The following is a 20,286-nucleotide window of genomic DNA, read 5'->3' as shown; positions in this document are numbered from 1 at the left end:
TTTGCAGTTACAAAGAATTGCAAAAGGATGAAACAAAACAATATATATTGAGGTGCTTTATGTATGCCATTAAGGGAGGTGACAATGAAGATGACATTAAGATTGGGCTGCAAAGAATTGTACCACATATTTTTGGATCACATGAAAATTGTAAAGATGCTGACTGGTGTAGCTATCATCAAAATCCAGAAAAATTTATGTAAGATCTTCTATACTGGTATTGACAACATATTATTTTCTGTATTGTCTTGTTTCTCAAAAAAATAATAGATATAAGAAGATGTGGTATGAGTGCCAATGACACCTCTTCCATCCAAGTCATAATTTTTAAAAAGAAACAAATTATACATATGTCAATCTTAAAAATTGATTCTTTAATATGCTGAACCTAACCGTGTATTAAGTTTTTGGATTTATGGCACGGTTTTTAAACTGGTCTACATTGAGGTCCAACAGGTCAAAAATAAAACTTTGTTTGATTTCATTAAAAATTGAATTATAGGGGTTCTTTGATATGCTAAAACTAACAGTGTATTTAGATTCTTAATTTTCGGTCCCGTTTCCAAATTGATCTACATTAAGATCCAAGGGGTCCAAAATTAAACTTTGATTGTTTTTAACAAAATTTGAAATCCTGGGGTTCTTTGATTGGCTGAATCTAAACATGTATTTAGATTTTTGATTATGGGTCCAGTTTTTTAGTTGGTCCAAAATTAAACTTTGACTAAAAATTTAATATATACCATGTATAAGGGGTTCTTTGATATGCTGAATCTAACCGTGTATAAGTTTTTATAATTTTTAAATTGGCCCACATTGAGGTCCAAAGGGTCCAAATTAAAATTTATTTGATTTAAAAAAAAAAGAGGAATATATCGGGTTCTTTTATATGCTGAATTTAACCATTTATTTAGATTTTTGATTTTAGGTCAGACCTCTGCAGTTGTATTAAGCTGCGCCCTCTTTTTTCTAAGACCTCCCCTTTTTCTTAACACCTCCTGGCACTATTTTAAAATTTCTTGATCTGCCCATTTACAGAAATATAGAGCATACATGTATATCTATGCTAACACTAAAGTTTCAGGTTAAGTATTTTGTGCAAATTCAAATTTGAAATGTAAACTTTTTTTTCATTTTATTCATCTCCATTTCAGGTATAAAAGTTTACCAAATGGGAAACCACTCAAGTCTGAGGGATTAAAGGTTGAATTGAATAATTTAGTGACAAAAATGATTGGTAGGAGTAATTCTTTAAATGATCTTGGATCTACACAGTCAAATGAAAGCTTTAACCAGCTTGTATCTGTAAAGGCACCTAAATCAAGGTAATTCATAATTATGTGGTATTAAATTAAATGCATTTCAGTTCCCATTCTTAAGCAATAATGAATATAACTTAAGTATAAAAAAATATGTCGTATGATTACTGTACCAAAAAAACAACTCTATACAATAGACCGAATGACTCAGAAATTAACAGCTATGGTTACAGTAAGGCCTTTAACAATGAGCAATTCTCATATGAAAAAGTTAGCTATAAAAGGCCCCAAATCACAAATTTATATAAGAAGATGTGGTAATAGTGCCAATGAGACACCTCTTCTATCCAATTTACAATTTGTAAAGAGAAACCAATTATACATATGTCAAAGTACAACAGTCAACACAATTTAAACAAGAAAACTAAAGGCAAAATTTATGTAAAAAATAAAATAAATGAAAAACAAATATGTAACATTGCAATTACTGACAGCTAGTTGAAAGCCAATATCAATAAAAAAAAAATACATGTAAAACTTAATTTTCTTGTGAGACAGGTTGCAGTTTATTAGTTTTCAATGAAGGGAGTTAATACTATCATAGTAAAACTTTATATGAAAATATTAATCTTTTGCAAAGAGTCTTCATATTTTGTGAGTTGGTATGTTACTGTTACCTGCACCTTTGACATCAAGTTCAAATAAATGAAGAGGGGAATATATTTTAATGTACTTAAATAGTTCTTCATACTCTTTTTTAGACATTATGGTGGATCATGCTCACTTCAGAATAGGCTATCTGCAGCTGTGCTTCAGAAAAATGAAGGATATGGCTACTTATCCAAGGTAACTATGAAAATGTTTACATCTTATTTTTGAATGAAGGATGACATAGTGTTTGAATACGATTTCTTCATTTTCTTCATTTTCTTTCCTTTTCTATTTCTTTCTTCTTCTTCATCTTTTCAGAAAAGCCTGTTCAGACCATAACTTTATTAATCTGATGTAGCATATAATGAATTTAAAGTATGTGGGTATATTACTTGTCTCAAGTTCCAGGATTGGTAACTAAGACCTTGACCTAAAGTTCATGAAAATTAAATTTCTAGTACTCCCTGTATGTCCACTCCATGACTTTTCGTCCGTCTGACCATACATTCATCCTCTTTCCTTACCTCACTCTAACTGAAGTTTTAACTGAAGTTTGCCTAATCAGGGAAAGTGAGTCACTTAATGTTCTAGAGTCATGCCCCTTTATAACTTGGAAAAATGCAAATTGTTTTGTTTCCTTACTCTAACATTAGTTTGACTTTATATAACTGATACATATAAGAATCACAACACTCAGACAGAGTTCAAATTTGTGTTGTAACTCATTTGTTAATCTATAGTTCTGTCCCTTTTTAACTTGGAAAATTGCAAAGCTACAGTGGAGGCATTTATGACATCTTGCACATTCTCCCTTCATAAATTTTATCTTTTTGAAACCATGTTACATGTTGCATCCAATGTTTATATACAAGGAGATTACTGTAACGGTATTGCTTTTTTAGCCCTGCAGATGTAAATTGTCACAAATTATGTTTATCTAGTATGTAACTCAATTATCTTTGACTTTCTTCTCAAATTGTTATCTTTATAAATAAGAAGATGTGGTATGTGTGCTAATGAATCAACTATCCATCCAAGTCACAATAAATAAAGAGTTACAATTATAGGTCAAAATTTGTGTTCAAGATGGAGATTACTGGGTTTTTTTCATGATTTTTAATATTTTAATGCATATATGTATTACATTTTAATTATGTTGCAATTTTTGTTTAGATCAATGAAGCAGCAAACCTCTCTCCAGGAGAATTTACGATGGCAATTTCGGCTGTAAGAGATCAAAAAATGGAAAAACGGAAAGAAAAGAAAAATTCAAAGGAATACAAAGTCGACCGTATACAAAAGAAAAGGAACCGCAATACAAATGAGCGTAAACATCTTGTAAGAGAAGGTAAAACCTATGGATCTCAAATGGAGTTTGATCAACAACAGGACCCTGAGCTTACCACAGAAATTCCACTTCCCTTTTATCTTGATGGCACTGAATGCAAAGTTTTTTTTGATTTAGAAACAACAGGCTTGGGAAGGAATAGCGACATCATTCAAATAGCAGCTAAGTCATATTCAAATAGTTTTAATAGGTATGTCATTCCAAGAGTGGACATTCAAATTGAGGCCAGTAAGATAACTGGTATAACTTACAGCCATGGAACGAATAAGATGTATGTTCGAGGACAAATAGTTGAACCGGTATCACTTCATAAAGCTCTACTTGATTTCATACATTTTTTAAAGGAACAGAATCAGCCAATACTATTAGGTCATAACATTTGTAACTTTGACATTCCTGTAATTGTTAACAAATTGAAAGAATATAATTTGTTTTCTACATTTTGTAAAACAGTGAAAGGTTTTATTGACACAATGAAAGTGGCTAGAAAGTATATTCCCAAACATGATGTAGAAAATTTTAAGCAGCAGACTCTTGTCAAACAGTTTGTAGGAGAAAATTACCTTGCCCACAATGCAATAGAGGATGTGGATTCATTAAAAACATTATATGACAGTAAACTTGCCTTACTTGTGAAATCTGATGATGTATTTGCCATTTCATACCACAATTGCATGGACTCCTACTCTGGCTTACTAAGTAGTAAAATTGTTTCAAGGCCAGTTTGCATCCAACTAGCAAAAGATGGTATATCGTTGAAACACCTCAAACTGGCATCTGTACGAGATGTAAATGGATTGAAATTTGTCTTACAGGACCATAAGATACCACCAAAGAGTGTGAAATGCATTCAGGATTTCTTTCAGACTGAGGAATGAATTTTGTATGGCCAAAAAATAAATATCTGTCTGCGTTTTCTTATAACCTGACTGTGTCAACCCGAATACTTGTTTTATTATTCTCCCAACACAATGAATTTGCCAGGGTTAAGATGTTTCAGTCAGTCAGTTTGTCTGTCCTTTTTTTGTTAGTTAAACTCCTTAAAAACGGCACAACATAATTTAATGAAACTTAGAAGGTGGTAAGAATGCAATTAGTGTGTACATAAAACAAAGTTATATGAAAAATTGATTCCCTGCATTATAATTTTATATTTTGAGTTATTGTCCTAGTTCAATTGACACTGAATAATAAAGAATTTGCCATTTTTCGTCTGCAGAAAAAATGACCGCCAAAGTCAAACATTCTTATTACTAGTGGTTGGATATTGTACCCTATCATATAGATATGCCAAAAACTATTTCTCTGAAGCTACTAACAAAAATAAGAACCAAACTTTAAAGTCTCATGATGGTCAAAATTGCAAGGAACACACCACTTCATGTTAACCCATCTAATAGACCAAAGATGTAAGAACAAGGTCAAAAGTTATGGCTTGGTAATTTTCATGCAAAAAAAACTACATTAAGTTGACTTTATGGTCAAATTGAGAACACATGAAGGTCATCATGGTGCAACACACATTATCTGATGATGATTCATCTACATACCAAAGATCTAAGGCCAAGGTCAAAAGACAACATGTCATGGTAGAGTGTTTATAGTAAAAAGTAAAATTGACCTTGAGGTCAAATATAAGGTCACATGAAGGTCATCACAACACAGGACACTCCATCTCATTATTATACATCCTCATACGAAAGATGCAAGACCTATGTCAAAAGACAAAAAAATGCATATGGCCTTGTTTTTTTATTCTATCAAAAAATACATTTATTTGACCTTGAGGTCAAATTACAAGGTCACATGAAATCATCATGAAATGTGACACTCTACCTCATGATATTACGTCAACATACAAAATATCTAAGCCCTAGGTCAAAAGACAAGAAAACTATGCCCCAAATATACTATCAGAATGGAAATTGCTCTTATTTATTGAGGGTGGTGGTATTATAAAAAAATAAAATTGAAAAAAATCTGGTGGTTAAAAGTTTATAATATTTTACAAATTTAACAAACTAATATAGCAGTACAAATGGTTAGTTTTTAAAAAAAATTAAACGACACATTTTTTTTTTTTTTTAATTTCGTCTTCAAATACTGGACCCAAAATAGTCACTTTTGCGGGCTGAATTTAAGACCCCCCTTTTTTAAATCGGACAAAAATTTTAATCCAGAACAAAAAAAATACACGCAAATGGAACTGGTGAACTAATATTTGCCTTAGTTTTCACTATTAACTATGCTTTTGTCAATTTAGGATAATTTTTATTTTTTTTTAACATATATACCCCTATACCCATATTTCTAAAACCTCAAAATTATGCTAATATTAGCATGTAAAATATGTCATATTCAAGTTGCCAAAACTTTTTAACGTATGGTTCAAATCCTTCGAAATTTTTACAAAATGTTTAGCTTAACCTTGTTTATCAATGGGATAAAAACAAGAAAAATTAAACGACAGGTTTTTTTTTGTGTTTAGTGTTGGGTACCCCCTTAACGACAAGATTCACATTTATTTTTTATTTGTTACAGTACACTTTCAGCATTGTCAAAGTGGAATATCGGGATTTTCTAAAAAAAAATGATGCTACAATGTTTTTAAAAAGTAATGTTGAATAAATCTAGAAAAAAAGACTCTGTATATTTCAAGAAAATATATAAATCTACAATTTTGCACCATAAATATTGTGGATTTTATAATGACGATTTAACAGTACACATATTTGGAAGATAGACGCGCAGTTGTCACTTATCGTCCAGTGGCTAATATTTCATGAATGTTCAGGACTATAGACAAAACGCAGTTATACGCTAAAATAACCGTTCCAATGCTCCGGTGTATCATAATATACATTAAGAGGGGGGGGGGGGGCAATGAATATTACCAGGGGAGAGGCGATGATTCAAAAGTTATGAAACAAGCACCAGTATATGGCATAGTATGAAGATCACCTTTTTTTCTTCAATTTCATTTCATTATTTTGAGCGTTGCAAATTTTTAATCAAGGAAGTATTTGTGTTTCTGTTAGGGAAGAAGACAATGTATTTGCTTTCACATTTTCTTAGGTTAAACAGTGCAACATTGCAATATTGAAGAGTGTGGGTTTTAGACGTCTAGGGGCATTTTTTTCGTCTGACTACTCTATATTTATAATATTTTGTAGTGTTATCTCCTCCAACCTGGTGGTATTAATAATCATATTCTAACCTATCGTACGTCCCGAAATCCTAAATATCTCAAGAAAAATCCTATTTAATAAGTGTCGATGCAGGCACGATAATTGTCCAAAGTTCCACGACTATTATTTAAATATTTCAAAATAAAAGATCCCTAAAACGAGTCTTACGTATGATTCGTCAAGCATACATGTGTACGTATCTTTCGTCAATTTGTAAGAAAGCTCTAATAGAGGTTTCTCAACATCTTACGAACGAACGAAAATCGCCCTAACTTGACGTAACTTGCCGTAACGAGAAAATAGGGAGCAGTAATTTATCTTAAAATATTGGATTATCGGCTGTGCTCTTCTTCCCTTTGAAATGTCTTTTATATGTAAAATATGCATGCTTGATTTTTTTAAACACATTTTGAATCAAATACATATTATATTTATTTGATATTATATAATATATAATATACAAGTTACTGTTCAATCAACACAGTTGAAAGTCTTACTGATCTATAAATTTAAGCGAAGAATATATAATATTTAATCAAAGGACAGTAATTGTACAAGAAATTGTAATTAACATGATGACAACATCACTATTTAGTATATGTGAAAAAGGAAAATATAGATCTATGGATGGAAAGGGATAAGAATCTTTTTGAATCTTAGATAGAAGTTGATTAACGGTAAAATTTCTTTCGTGGACATGAGGTAAAATAAATCTAGAAGTGAACGCCTTTCGATTTAAATTTGAAAAGAAAACATCCCAATAAGCTCCGGGATAACTTCTTTGCCCCAACCACTAAAATCCAAATGATCTCTTCTTATTGATATATTGTTATAAATTGGTAGACTTAACAAGAAAAATAAAGGAAAATATTGAAATATATATTTAAACTTATATATTGTGTCTTTTTTTGTTTTGTTATCATGGCCTTTCTTATTATATGTGTGTAAGTTTCCTTTGGCATACTGTGCATATTTCCTCTGTTTTTCATATTTTTCATTTTTCTTTTTAGTTAGGGGTGTAATATATAAATATATATATTTTGATAACTATGCGACTACCAGTTTTGTTAGGTCTGTAGCTCTCATAATTTCAACAAAAACACACAAAACTCTATTTCTAACGATAGATAGAGTGCACCTTTAAATTTCTTAAACTGATATCCAATAAATATCAGAAATAAAAAAGCTATGTTACGACGTATCTATCCAAGATACTCTCCGACACGAAAAAATGAAACTCATAGTAACTCAAACCAATTGGACACATAGCAGGGACGTGTGGATATATGAAATATATTAAAGTTGCGTTACTCAATCACTTATCAATCCTTTATCAAACGCTAAATTCGCAATGAAGTGAATGGAATATTTGCCAATGAACGTTAAACACCAAACAATCAATCAACCAATTGCAAACTAGATGTTTTGATTTTTTTAATGAAGGACATTATAAAAAAATGTTCTTTTTTGAATAAATAAGGGAGATAAATCGAACGCATATATACGACATGTCAACAAACGGAACTCGACGTAAGAAAACGAATCAGTCAACAACAGAAAATAAATTGGAACACGGATGTTTAATGATAACAATAAAATGCAAGGTTGCAAAAAGGGATATTGAGTTGTTTACTGTTGTCTTTTAAACACACTGCAGTATCGTAAGACATTTATTATGGATTTTATTATAACAAAATTACTGCTCCATAACGATACGTTCGTAGAGTTTCGTCCGTTCGTAAGATGTTGAGAAACCTCTAATATGAGACAGGGTTGCACTAGCGCACCCAACATTCATTACTGAAACACTCAATTTGCCATAAATGAGTGTTTGATGCAGGCCTGCAGCAAACATTAATATCCAAATCTGTGTTTGCCACGTACCTGCAGCAAATATTTTTATGCAAATAAGTGTTTGATATTCTTACAATGAACCAAATTTACTCAATTAGTACACAAGGTCATGAATTTGAAATGAAATGACTAACAAATTTCAGTCACTGTGAAGGAAATTTTCATTTCGGATTTGAGTTTGAAAATTTCAACATTTTCTTCGTTGCATATACTCTTGAGAACATGCTATACAAAAAAGTGTCAATAAAAATTAAATCACAAAAATACTGAACTTCGAGGAAAATTGGAAATGAAAAGTCACTAATAACATGGCAAAATAAAAAGATAAAACACATCAAATGGATAAACAATAACTGTCATATTTCTTACTTTGTACATACATTTTCCAATGTAGACAATAGTGGATTGAACCTGGTTTTAAAGCTAGCTAAACATCTGACTTGTATGACAGTTGCATTAAATTCGATTATATTGACAACGATGTGTAAACAAAACAAGTAGACACAATACTGATAAGTAAAATTGTCACATATTGGGATAAACAGTCTAATTTTTTAGGTCACATTCGTAAAAAGAGAATAGGACTGTTGTTACGACATAAGGAACATACCGATAACATATTAGTATATATTGAACAACAAATAAGCAAACTACAAAATGTATAAAGAAATGGTCATGTCATCTCATCCGTATAAATCCGCTAGACCCAATATATCGACACGAGTTTTGCTCGAGGAAATGTATTGGTTGAGTGTTGATACAGTGTGTGATATTGAAACATTCAAATCATGTTTAGTCCTCAGTGCTCTTTGATAAAATTGAGAATGGAAATGAGGAATGTGTCAAAGAGACAACAACCCGACCATAAAACAGACAACAGCAGAAGGTCACCAACAGGCCTTCAATGCAGCGAAACATTTCCGCACCCGGAGGTGTCCTTCAGCTGGCCCCTAAACAAATATACATGTTAGACTAAATTCGGCGTCCAGCCTTTAATCAACGTACGTTCCTCAAATCGACGTATAAATATGACGTCACATTCTCAAATCGACGTCCAATATATTGATACTCTAATCGACGTCCAATATATTGATACTCTAATCGACGTCCAATATATTGATACTCTAATCGACGTCCAATATATTGATACTCTAATCGACGTCCAATATATTGATACTCTAATCGACGTCCAATTTGATGTCATGTATTGCCAAAACGACGTCCGATTGATTGCATTCTTCAGTCTGCAATTAGTGAAGCCAAAAAAAAATCTCAATGATAAGTTAACAATGATATTAACAGACCTCCGAACAAAAAGGGTTGTTCAGATCCACGAGCCCGAAGGGCGAGCGGATTTGAACAGCCCTTTTTGTGAGGAGGTCTTTTAATGTCAATATTAACCAATCATTGAACTTTTACTGACCTACAAACCGTCAAAAACATAAGAAAAGTACGCAATAAAACACTTGCAGAAACCTTAATCCCCTGAATTGGACCAGTCTAAATATATCGAACTTAAATAGTACTCATACTGGTCTATACAAATAACCGTTACCGAATTGCATTTGAAACGGACCGATTAAATGGCAGCACATCATTTTATTGTCTTTTTATTATCAAATTTTAGCATTTAGATAATACCATAGGATAGTTTTATAAAAAAATAACGGAGAAATTTATATTTTTGAAATCCAACTTTTCTAAATTACTATTTTTCATTTAGACCCTATACAGACCTCATTTACAACTGACCAATGAATTTTCTGTACATAAATGTCTTGTTATATATATTCAATGTTTTTAAATTGTCAGTAATCATGATATAGATTCGTTATGACCAGACCAAATGAAAACTGTAAGTAAAGTCTTCCAACAATAAGTTATTAGATGCATAAGGTCCTGCACAATATTCAGGTATTTTGATCAGGGGCGGATCCAGAACTTTTTATAAAAGGGGGGGGGGGGGGGGGGGGTAGCCGCTGACTAACCTAAGGGGGGTCCGATCCAGTCATGCTTCAGTGATTCCCTATATAATCAACCAAATTTTTCCCACAAAAGAGAGCCAGCCCTACGCATGTAAACTTCAATGCATACTATTGTATTGAATACCCTAAATGTAACAACTTTAGCAGCAAGATATGTAGGTTGGAGTGGCTCGATCAAAACGGGTATAGATGAGAAATTTTCATAATTCTTCAATTGAATTACAAAGTATTAGATAAGATAAGATAAGATAAGATAAATTTTATTTTCCAAATAGGTCCCCAGAGGGGCATATACACATAACATATATAATTGATACAACATACAGTATTTTACATATAACATTGTAAAATAAACTAGTACAATAGTCATACAGGTATTATTTGTTAAATAAAAAAGTATTTCAGAGTTGCTACTCCAGAGATGTGGCAAACCCCATTTATTTATTTACTTTTTTTTTTATATGAGTATTATATGAGAACAAACACTTTTATTTAAGTCGTCCGTCATTCCCTTTTCACGGCTATAGATGAAGCATAAACACGTTGAAAAAAAACATTTTATCTTTCTTAGTTTTATAATTATCGCCTGACATAATCATATATTATAAATAATAACAAAACGGTAGATATTAATTTAAAGAACCATGCATGGTTAAGAAGTGTTTAAAAGAAAAATAATTGTTCAGTCTTGTGGTAAATTGCACAAAATAACAAAAAAATGTTTGAACTATTATTCAGTGATTTAAATGGATACTACAGCATTTAACAAGATCGTGTACTTTTCACATGAAATCATTTTTGAAGTTGATTCATTGTTGTTTGCATCACGTCCAGTGGCAAATGTTTCATTCATGTTCATGACGAGAAAACATTAATTTTAAATACAATAGGTAGGACTTGCAATAGTCGGTCGAAAGTAAGGTTGGACGTAAACTTGTAATACCACTGGAAAATGTGGGTAGATTTAAAAGGATCGACATTTGGCCTTGCAACAGCTCGCCAGAGTGGGACCCCTTAAAAAATTAAGGCAAAGCAGGGTTAATTTTCATATTATATTTCCATTACATGTTTTTGTCCTGAAAATTCATTTAATTTGTCACTGGACGTCATCCATAATCATTATTTATTTTACGGTTACTATACAGTGAAGTGTTTTTCTTCTACGGATTTATTACACCTTCTATAATTTCCACCGATCGAAATTAAAAAGGGGCATGGGAAACTTTTCAACCAAACACTTGTCTTAAAACTCAACTCCGTATTATTTAGTCATGTTGCGGTTTTGGGCTTTTTTGTTCTGTATAGCATGTATATTCTTCTTTCTATTGCAAAAGTCTGTATGTTGACTCTTAATGTTGATATTTATGCGTGTCGTTGGGTTGCTGTCGTATTGATGTATACCTTTATATGCGTTTTCAAAACCAAAGGATTGATTGGCAATATAAATATTGACATCTCTGGATTTCTCCCTTCCGACAGTATATCTTTGCTAAAAATGGGTGCGGCCGTTTAGCTGTTCGGATGTATAAAATATGCAGCCATGTTTGGTCGAAAGAAAAATGTCGTTTATTCGATGCCTGGTGTAGTGAGAGTTTCACGCTATCTATACGTTAAAGAACCACCTGGATAAATCGTTGAGGGGGAAATACGATCTACCGTACGATTGAAATTTCTAAAAAAAAAAAAAAAAAAAAAGGTCACCTGGATCTTCAAAAAAGTCGCATGGGTGATGTTAAAACATCTTTTGCGCCTTTTGCAAGGTCAATTATACGTAAAAAAAACCTTTAAATATCAAAACCGAAACTTTTTTCATCCGATTTTGCTTTTATGACAACTATACCAGATATATATATATATATATATAAAATTGACACAGCAAATTTTGCCTCCTACACAGGCAAATTTCATTCACATGAATTTCACGTGAATTTAAATTCATGTGAATCTCACGTGAATTTCACCTCAAACGAGCTTTTACGTGAAACTCACGTGAAATCAGTTTATGTTAGTTTCACATTAATCTCATGTGATTCTCACGTGAATTTCACATAAAAATCACATGAATTTTGTTCACGTGAAATTCACATGAATTTTGTTCACGTGAAATTCACATGAATTTTTGAAATAAAGTAATTCAAATAACATCTAAATTTTCATACTAAAGTAAACTCATTAAAAATTCCAATTTTTTTTTTGGAAAAGTTCATGTGAAATTCATGTGAAATTTTTGACGTGAGAAACATGTGAATCTCAATTTACGTGAAAAGCATATGAACATTTTTACGTGAGTTTCATGTATAAGCTTGTTTGAGATGAATCTCACATGAAATTTTTCACGTGAATTTCATGTGAGATTCGTGTGAAATTCACATGAGCAAATGTTGCCTGTGTAAACGAGACTGCCGTTGTTTTACGTTTCAATATATGAGTTATTGTATGTACTCAAGGGAGATTTTTTTCTGTTCTGAGCCCCTCCTCCTTGTTTAGCTGGATACAATGTAACTCCTGATGTGGACTACGCCGGTTACTAAATTTTAACAACAAAATAAATTCAAAGAGAAAAATGTCGAAAGAAATTCTAAAATGTAGGCTTAAAAACTCAAATAGAAATAAAAATTGAATACACAAAAAATGGAAAACGTTTTTTAGACAATTATCAACTGAGAACTAATGATTATTCATCACTTAATGAAGCTGATATATTAATTGCTCCCGTAATGTCCAGTGGCAAATACATCACGCATATTCACGACAAGATGCAAAGTGGATCGACCTGAAGCAAATGATTGACACATAACTAATATATAGAGTTTGCTAGAGGTAAAACGTATGCTGTACTAGAATAAAGTTGAAACATGATCAAAATCGTAAGTTAAGCTATTAGCCCACCCCCTTTTTTTTCTCCACAGAAGACGCACGCCAAAAACGAAACGACATGAATTTACGATCAATAAAGCCCACTTAAATTTAATGAAATATGGACAAACTTTGTAAATAAATTCCTATTACAGCTAGCATTTCCCTGTTTCGGACAGGTTTGTGTTTCCACTCAAATACCGTCTGATTATTGACCGAGGATATTTTAAAATTAACCAAAAGCACTTTGATGGTATTTTTTTTCCTTTCCTATTATCACGGTGGGTATGGTTGTCCTGCGAGAGAACGTTCTGTGCTGGTGATTCGGTCCTGACGGGTGCTGGTGATCAATGAAAAATGTAAACAAAGACGAAAATGATGATTTTTGACGTTTTCACTCATAAACAGTTGAGATTTTTAAATTTTGTTTTTTATGGGTTCATATGTAAACCATTAAAAAGTTGACCCTCTAAACTGTTTCAGTAAGCGTAACACAAAAATGCTCATTTTCAGAAAATCTAGAGCTGAAAAAATAAAACAAAAATGCTCATAGAGTCCGCTTTCTATACCGCAAACCACGCGACAAAACTATTTTGTGAAAAAACATTGCAATTTAGTAAAATTTAGCATTTTCTCAATTTATTCATGTCCTGATACTGTGCTGGTGGGTCCTGTCATTTTGCTGGTGGGTCCTGATACGGTGCTGGTGATTTTGGATAAGAAGTTGGACATATATCTATGACTCCTATTTTAGCTCTTGTGCATCCATTTGGCTGTTTAATATGTGTTTTCAAATGATCGTAACTTGTATTACATAATAACATAAAAGGGCAACATCTTTCGTCCAATATCAGATAACAGTATATAGTATCTAAAATAAGAATAGTTTTATTAAGATATTAAATGCCCCTTACATTGATGCTTCAACAATGATCAAAGCCCATGCCGCATAGACATGTTTGTTAGTGCTCCGCATACCCTCCCCACTTCCACCCAACCAACCCTCCTCATTTCCTCCTTTATTGTTACAGTGGTGTACCAACACAACAATTTATCACATAAAATAATAACACAAAGACACACATTATTGAACAACGAATGCTCGCAGGTACTGAAAGTTAGTTCAAAGCTGCATTTTCAACTAATAGATAAACCATGTTCTCATATACAAAAATCCCAATCGTGTCGATTAAAAAAGTCTCAAAACTTAAGTTCACATTTTAATGTTTGGTGAAGCAGAACTTTAAAAGTGTGCAGTGAATCTTGTGCTCACAACAGTTATTGTCATGATTATGTTTACATAAGACTTATAAAGGAATTAAGAAGGTTCCAAGAAATATTTTACAGTTCAATTTAATGATCATGAATGGAAGGAAATGGTACGGAAGTTTACATAGGACAAAAAGAAATTTATAGTATTTTTGGCGAAAGACTTAAACGCTTCTTTGGTTTATATAGTACAGCTCTTTTATAAAAGCATGCAAAAAAAAAAAAAAACTTTGATTGACTTGCTTGCTATGTTTGCTTGGATGTTTTCAAACAATAGGTAGGCGGAGTTTCAATACATAGTGGGATTTGATTGGACAAATACAAACTGACAGAAATTGAATATAATGTTGATTGTCCAAACAAATTCTAGTATATAGTAAACAGACTACTTACCTGTAGTTTACAAACATCCAAACAATCATAGCAAGCAATTTGATCTATGGTTTGCTTTGCATATATTTATAGAAGAGCTGTAAATTCTAAAAAGAAAATTCTTGTTGTCGTAGATGGTTAAATCCTCAACAAAACTCTCAATAACTTTGTTGGAACAAATAAAGGTTTTAAATCAAATTTTCGTGGACTTTTTAGCTTCCACCCTGACGAGGCATGTTAGCTGTTCGTATGTTGTTGCACCTGACGCACGGAAACTTTCACATTTCCATCTTCTTTTCTGAAATATTTTACCCAGCTCATACTTGACAGGAGTGTTATCCTAGTAAAAGGTGTAACCAATGAATTGAACACAAGTTAAAAAAGTTCCACAATACTATATAAATCATTTTATGTGTCAATTTGTTCGAAAAAAGTCGAAAAGAAGAGGGTTTTTTTAATGTCATGATTATCTGTCGCTTTCTAGATCTATGCTTAGCATTTATTTCAGATGACATGGACTCCTCACCCTGGTGACCCTGCTACCTTTCATAACTTTATCCGTATACATATATTAATACATAAACAAAAGGCTGCAACTGGTATTTTTGTATTTAAAATGATTCGTTGTAATGAGAATATTTGTGGTGAATGGAAACTGTGAGGGTCAAAATCTTAAATTGCTTATAAATGTTGCTGGACCTAGTTTCGTTATCTGATCTGAATTTTCTGAAATTTGTAAGGTAGATAGACATTGGCCTTTTGATTTTTTTTACTCGGTAAGTTTTGCCCTAATTGCTTGAACTTTTGCAATATTAAAGCCGATTTCAATGAGTGTGTAGACAAAGTGAATATCTTTGGTTATCTTGCTTGCTGAACAGAAAAGTCATTGTTAGGTTATGTAAACTACCCTACTTTAAGAGTAGACTAGTCCGACAAATGACACATCTTTCTGTCTGTAGGACCAGGCTACTTCGAAAGGAGGGTAGTACACCTTACCTAACAATGACTTCACGGTTTAGCTAACAAGCAAGCTAACCAAAGATATTACCTTTGCCTACATACTCAATGGAATCGGCTGTAACTAAAAACTCGAATACATTTTAACAGACAGTAGTCATGTTTGTTGATGAATATTGTATCCTAGATTCACTCTTGAAAAATCATTTGGTAACATTTGGTCAAGTAATTTCAGAAAAGATCTTTTTGTAATTGCGGACTCCAAGACAATACATGAACCTCACACGACCCCTCGACACAGGTGAGCTTATATATGATCTTGCAAAATGATCGTAATCCCGAAAATCGTAAACATATTTTCTTATCTTAAAAGGGGGCAAGAAGGGTTTCATTAACAGGCCAATAAATAAGATTACAGTTAATTTGAAAAAAAAAAAAATTAATAAATAGGGGTATTTTTTCTCTCATAATAACAGTAAACAGATTCACAACAATGTCAATTTCAAGAAAGCAGACAACAGTTAATTAGTCAATAACAGTACAGCCTCAATGATCTTGAATATATGCCACTTTTAACTAAAATATAAAGGCACAGAACCAGGACATAGGAGCACAGAACCAGTACCGTTTTTCTTATCACCAGCACAGCGTCAGGACAATTCCGTTTAACGAACTTGCACGACTTTTGCAATATAATATTGTTGTAATATACTTTGCATGGTACTTATGACGCATCAGAGAAAAATTAAGCAACAAAACAGTCGTTTTATTGCCGTTCTGATACAATGTAAACAAACCCACCAGCACAGAATCAGGACCCACCAGCACCTGACAGGACCAAATCACCAGCACAGAACGTTCTCTCGCAGGACAACCATAACCACCGTGATTATGGACCCCTTAAATGTAAGACGGCGTGTCTAATTAGTCATGCACGATTAACTTTTAGTAAATTGAACCTGCAACTTAATGACCTACACCGGGTTAATAAGTTTGAGGTACAATAAGTAAACAAAAGAAATCCTATTTGAAATGGGATCGTCCCAAGTATCTTAAATAATTATTTTGCGTTGAATCAATAACAATGAAAAATGCACAATCAGGTTTGTAAGTACAAACAACATATATGTCTTGTATATAAAAAATAATATATGAGTATCCGATGCTTTCAGTTTGTGAAATTGCTTTAATAAAAACTGATATGCACAAAATATTTCGCAACCAACCACTTTTTTTCTTTCTTAAAATGCCCTGTACTAGGAAAATGGCCATTGTTATATCATAGTTCGTTTCTGTGTATGTTACATTTTAATGTTGTGTTTCTGTTGTGTCGTTGTATTCTTATATTTGATACGTTTCCCTCAGTTTTAGCTTGTAACCCGGATTTGTTTTTTCTCTATCGATTTATGAATTCCGAACAGCAGTATACTACTGTTGACTTTATTTGCAGTAAGAAAGAAATGCTGGCTTTGTATTTGGTTTCCCAAGGAGCTACTGTTACAGAAATTGCTAAAAACGGAAGAAGTCTTGCTCATCACGCCAGTTATTGAGGAATGTTTGCTCTTTTGAAAGCTGTTTTAAAAAAAGGGTGTGATCCCAACGTGCAGGTAAGTTAACAATCTGATTGAATAATTTGTCAGGGCTCTTTGTTTTGTTGTAACGTAACATAACTTAAAAGGTAATAGTATAGCAGTTTGTATTGGAATAGTTATTATCAGAATAGTATAGCAGTTTGTATTGAAATAGTTATTATCAGAATAGTATAGCAGTTTGTATTGGAATAGTTATTATCAGAATAGTATAGCAGTTTGTATTGAAATAGTTATTATCAGAATAGTATAGCAGTTTGTATTGGAATAGTTATTATCAGAATAGTATAGCAGTTTGTATTGGAATAGTTATTATCAGAATAGTATAGCAGTTTGTATTGAAATAGTTATTATCAGAATAGTATAGCAGTTTGTATTGGAATAGTTATTATCAGAATAGTATAGCAGTTTGTATTGGAATAGTTATTATCAGAATAGTATAGCAGTTTGTATTGGAATAGTTATTATCAGAATAGTATAGCAGTTTGTATTGAAATAGTTATTATCAGAATAGTATAGCAGTTTGCATTGAAATAGTTATTATCAGAATAGTATAGCAGTTTGTATTGGAATAGTTATTATCAGAATAGTATAGCAGTCTGTATTGAAATAGTTATTATCAGAATAGAAAATGCAGCATTTCAAGATCCTGTAAAATACAAAATGATCTGTATTTAAATCTGATTTAATATACAAAATAGCTTTGATTTAACGGGTTTTTATTTGCAAGATTTCATGTGAGACCTAATTTAAAAAGATAGGACCATAGAAAAAATAAAACGACGAATATTTACAAAACACAACATAGAAGCTAAAGACTAAACAACATGAACCCACAAAACACCTGTCCTATGGGTTTAAACTCGGTGATAAGTCTAATTTGTTATGTTGTATGCGATGAAAAGTGGACGAGAACGGGAATGGGTTTTGACAATTGGAATATATCAATCATTAAAAGTTTATTATGAATGTGTGTGGTGAGGTTAATAGTATATTAATATTTCAGGATATTGAGGGTGATACTGCTCTTCACGACGCCATTGCTAAAGGACACGATAGAGCTGTGAACATTCTACTGAGTCATCCGAATATCAACATGACCCTTGTAAAAAAGAAAGATTTTCATCCACTTATGTTTGCTGCTCTTAAAGAAAATGAGTTGTAAGTTTATTTACCATAGCAAAGTACAACAAAGAATAACACAAACATGACAAATACTCGACTCTAAGGCAAAATACTAAAAGATGAAGTTCATTGAAACTGACAAAAAAAACAACGTTATCAACGAAATAATTGATAAATAACTGCTGCAGTATTAAATAGTTGGCATTTGAAACAGTCATATTGAAAGATTTTACAAGAATAGCTCATCAAACATGTTTTCAAAAATGTAAATTGATCCCTATTTGTAATATGTTCACTTCGGCCTCATAAGCTGACCAACAGTACCAATATTTTAAGCGTTCTCTTCCAACTCCAAGTTCATTAAATCCTTCAGTATACATTTGATTCTGAGTGCGATGCTTTGCCTGCTGTTTTCGTAGTTGCAAAGCTCGTTGTAGGACGCCTTTGTTGAGCGTGACGACTGTGAGTGGTAATTGTATCGCTGTAACCTGTATTCGTGTCTCATAGAAGTAACAAGTAAGGAGGAAGATAGGCTCCAATCATGGGTTTATACTTCATCGAAACTATTTTCATATAAACTTTTGATAATAACTTACAGTAACTTTACCTTTTGGATTATAGCTCTTCATCTTTTATATAAGCTTTGAATTTCAAATATTTTGGCCACGAACATCACAGAAGAGACATGTATTGTCGAAATACGCATCTGGTGCAAGAAAATTAGTACCTTTAATTTTTACAGTAGAGTAAATAAATTTGATGATAAATTACTATCACATCTATCAACAGTGCTGTAGAAAAACTTCTTGACAAATCTCAAAGTTTAATGAAAATGACAAAGTCTGACGGGAAATCAGTACTGCATTTTGCTGCATTCAATGATCATCGACAGGTTGCGTCTATTCTTATATTGAAGGTTTGTATATAACAACTGTAGATATTAGGTGCATTTAAAACATAACATAAAGGGTATATGGTAAAAATTGCTTTAGTTTACAACCGGTTCAGTGGATTCGTTGTAAAATGCTGGTTTAGTGTGCGATATGTTGACGATAAGGACCCAAATCAGGCAAAACAGAAAACATGAAAATGATTTCCCACTACGCCCTGAATATATATAGTAATACTTTATCTTACCTACTATAGATTTATAGAGATATGATTGGTTAGAGGACTCAAGTGGTGACTATTTATATTTGATATAGGGTGTCCTAAAAAATATAGGGTTAGCTACCATACATGGTCAGTTACCAAATGGGGTTAGTAAGGAGTATCTTCCCTTTCAAAAGATGGCACAACCCTTAATAAAAAAAAACCCACGGTGTTGGGGAAAAAAGACGAAGACATTAATGATGAAAGGTTAAAATAAGTTCATAAAACACAATTAAAGCTAACAAGTTACTATTGTTGGCATAACGGAGTTACTTCCCTTACAAAAAAAAAATAAAAAAAGGAAAGGATTCAACAGACGAAGAAATTGATACATGAAATGGACGATTGAAATAAATATTTGTGTGTATGTCCCTTTATGGCTTTCTCTTGGTCACAAATTTATCGTTTTCTGTATTAATTTTATATTAAGATCCATTTTGTTACATCTCGTGATCAATTTTATTTGCAGCCAGCAGGGTTTAAGAACATCAGTTGTTCGACCTGTTAGTCAAATGCGTTTTGTTTAAATATACTTTTTCATTTTTTTGGTCTTTTGGAAAATGTTGTTTGTGCTGTATTTAGACCCTTTTACAACGAAATTTGTTTTACATGCACAGGTATAAAAATTGCGGTTTTTATCCAACGCAATCATAGGTTTGAACGTAGCTTTCAATTTAGACT

At 32.3% G+C, this 20,286-nt stretch overlaps 2 protein-coding genes across 2 annotated transcripts; both read left to right on the top strand.

Annotated features, from left to right (window-relative positions):
• The first annotated feature begins 11 nt into the window (after nt 1–11).
• On the top strand, nt 12–4,202 carry LOC139500687 (uncharacterized). The gene is made up of 4 exons (XM_071289483.1): nt 12–199; nt 1,155–1,325; nt 2,021–2,105; nt 3,084–4,202. The coding sequence occupies exons 1-4, from the start codon at nt 60–62 to the stop codon at nt 4,134–4,136; spliced, it is 1,449 nt and encodes a 482-aa protein (XP_071145584.1). The 5' UTR covers nt 12–59; the 3' UTR covers nt 4,137–4,202.
• A 12,801-nt stretch (nt 4,203–17,003) lies between these two features.
• On the top strand, nt 17,004–19,542 carry LOC139501703 (E3 ubiquitin-protein ligase MIB2-like). Its single transcript, XM_071290851.1, has 3 exons — nt 17,004–17,346; nt 18,335–18,489; nt 19,243–19,542. Exons 1-3 carry the CDS (start codon nt 17,293–17,295, stop codon nt 19,379–19,381), a joined length of 348 nt encoding a protein of 115 aa, XP_071146952.1. The 5' UTR covers nt 17,004–17,292; the 3' UTR covers nt 19,382–19,542.
• Nucleotides 19,543–20,286: the final 744 nt, after the last annotated feature.

This window comes from Mytilus edulis, chromosome 13, assembly GCF_963676685.1.
Source record: "Mytilus edulis chromosome 13, xbMytEdul2.2, whole genome shotgun sequence".
NCBI lineage: Eukaryota > Metazoa > Mollusca > Bivalvia > Mytilida > Mytilidae > Mytilus > Mytilus edulis.
Note: the sequence above shows the minus strand (reverse complement) of the source record. Positions and strands in the feature narration are given on the sequence as shown.

Excerpts from the sequence above, each read along its gene's own strand:
- LOC139500687 (XM_071289483.1), top strand. The coding sequence starts at position 60 with ATGTATGCCATTAAGGGAGGTGACAATGAAGATGACATTAAGATTGGG. Across the intron at positions 1,326-2,020 it reads GTAAAGGCACCTAAATCAAG|ACATTATGGTGGATCATGCT; the intron begins GTAATTCATAAT and ends ACTCTTTTTTAG. Across the intron at positions 2,106-3,083 it reads GATATGGCTACTTATCCAAG|ATCAATGAAGCAGCAAACCT; the intron begins GTAACTATGAAA and ends ATTTTTGTTTAG.
- LOC139501703 (XM_071290851.1), top strand. The coding sequence starts at position 17,293 with ATGTTTGCTCTTTTGAAAGCTGTTTTAAAAAAAGGGTGTGATCCCAAC. Across the intron at positions 17,347-18,334 it reads GGTGTGATCCCAACGTGCAG|GATATTGAGGGTGATACTGC; the intron begins GTAAGTTAACAA and ends TTAATATTTCAG. Across the intron at positions 18,490-19,242 it reads GCTCTTAAAGAAAATGAGTT|TGCTGTAGAAAAACTTCTTG; the intron begins GTAAGTTTATTT and ends ATCTATCAACAG.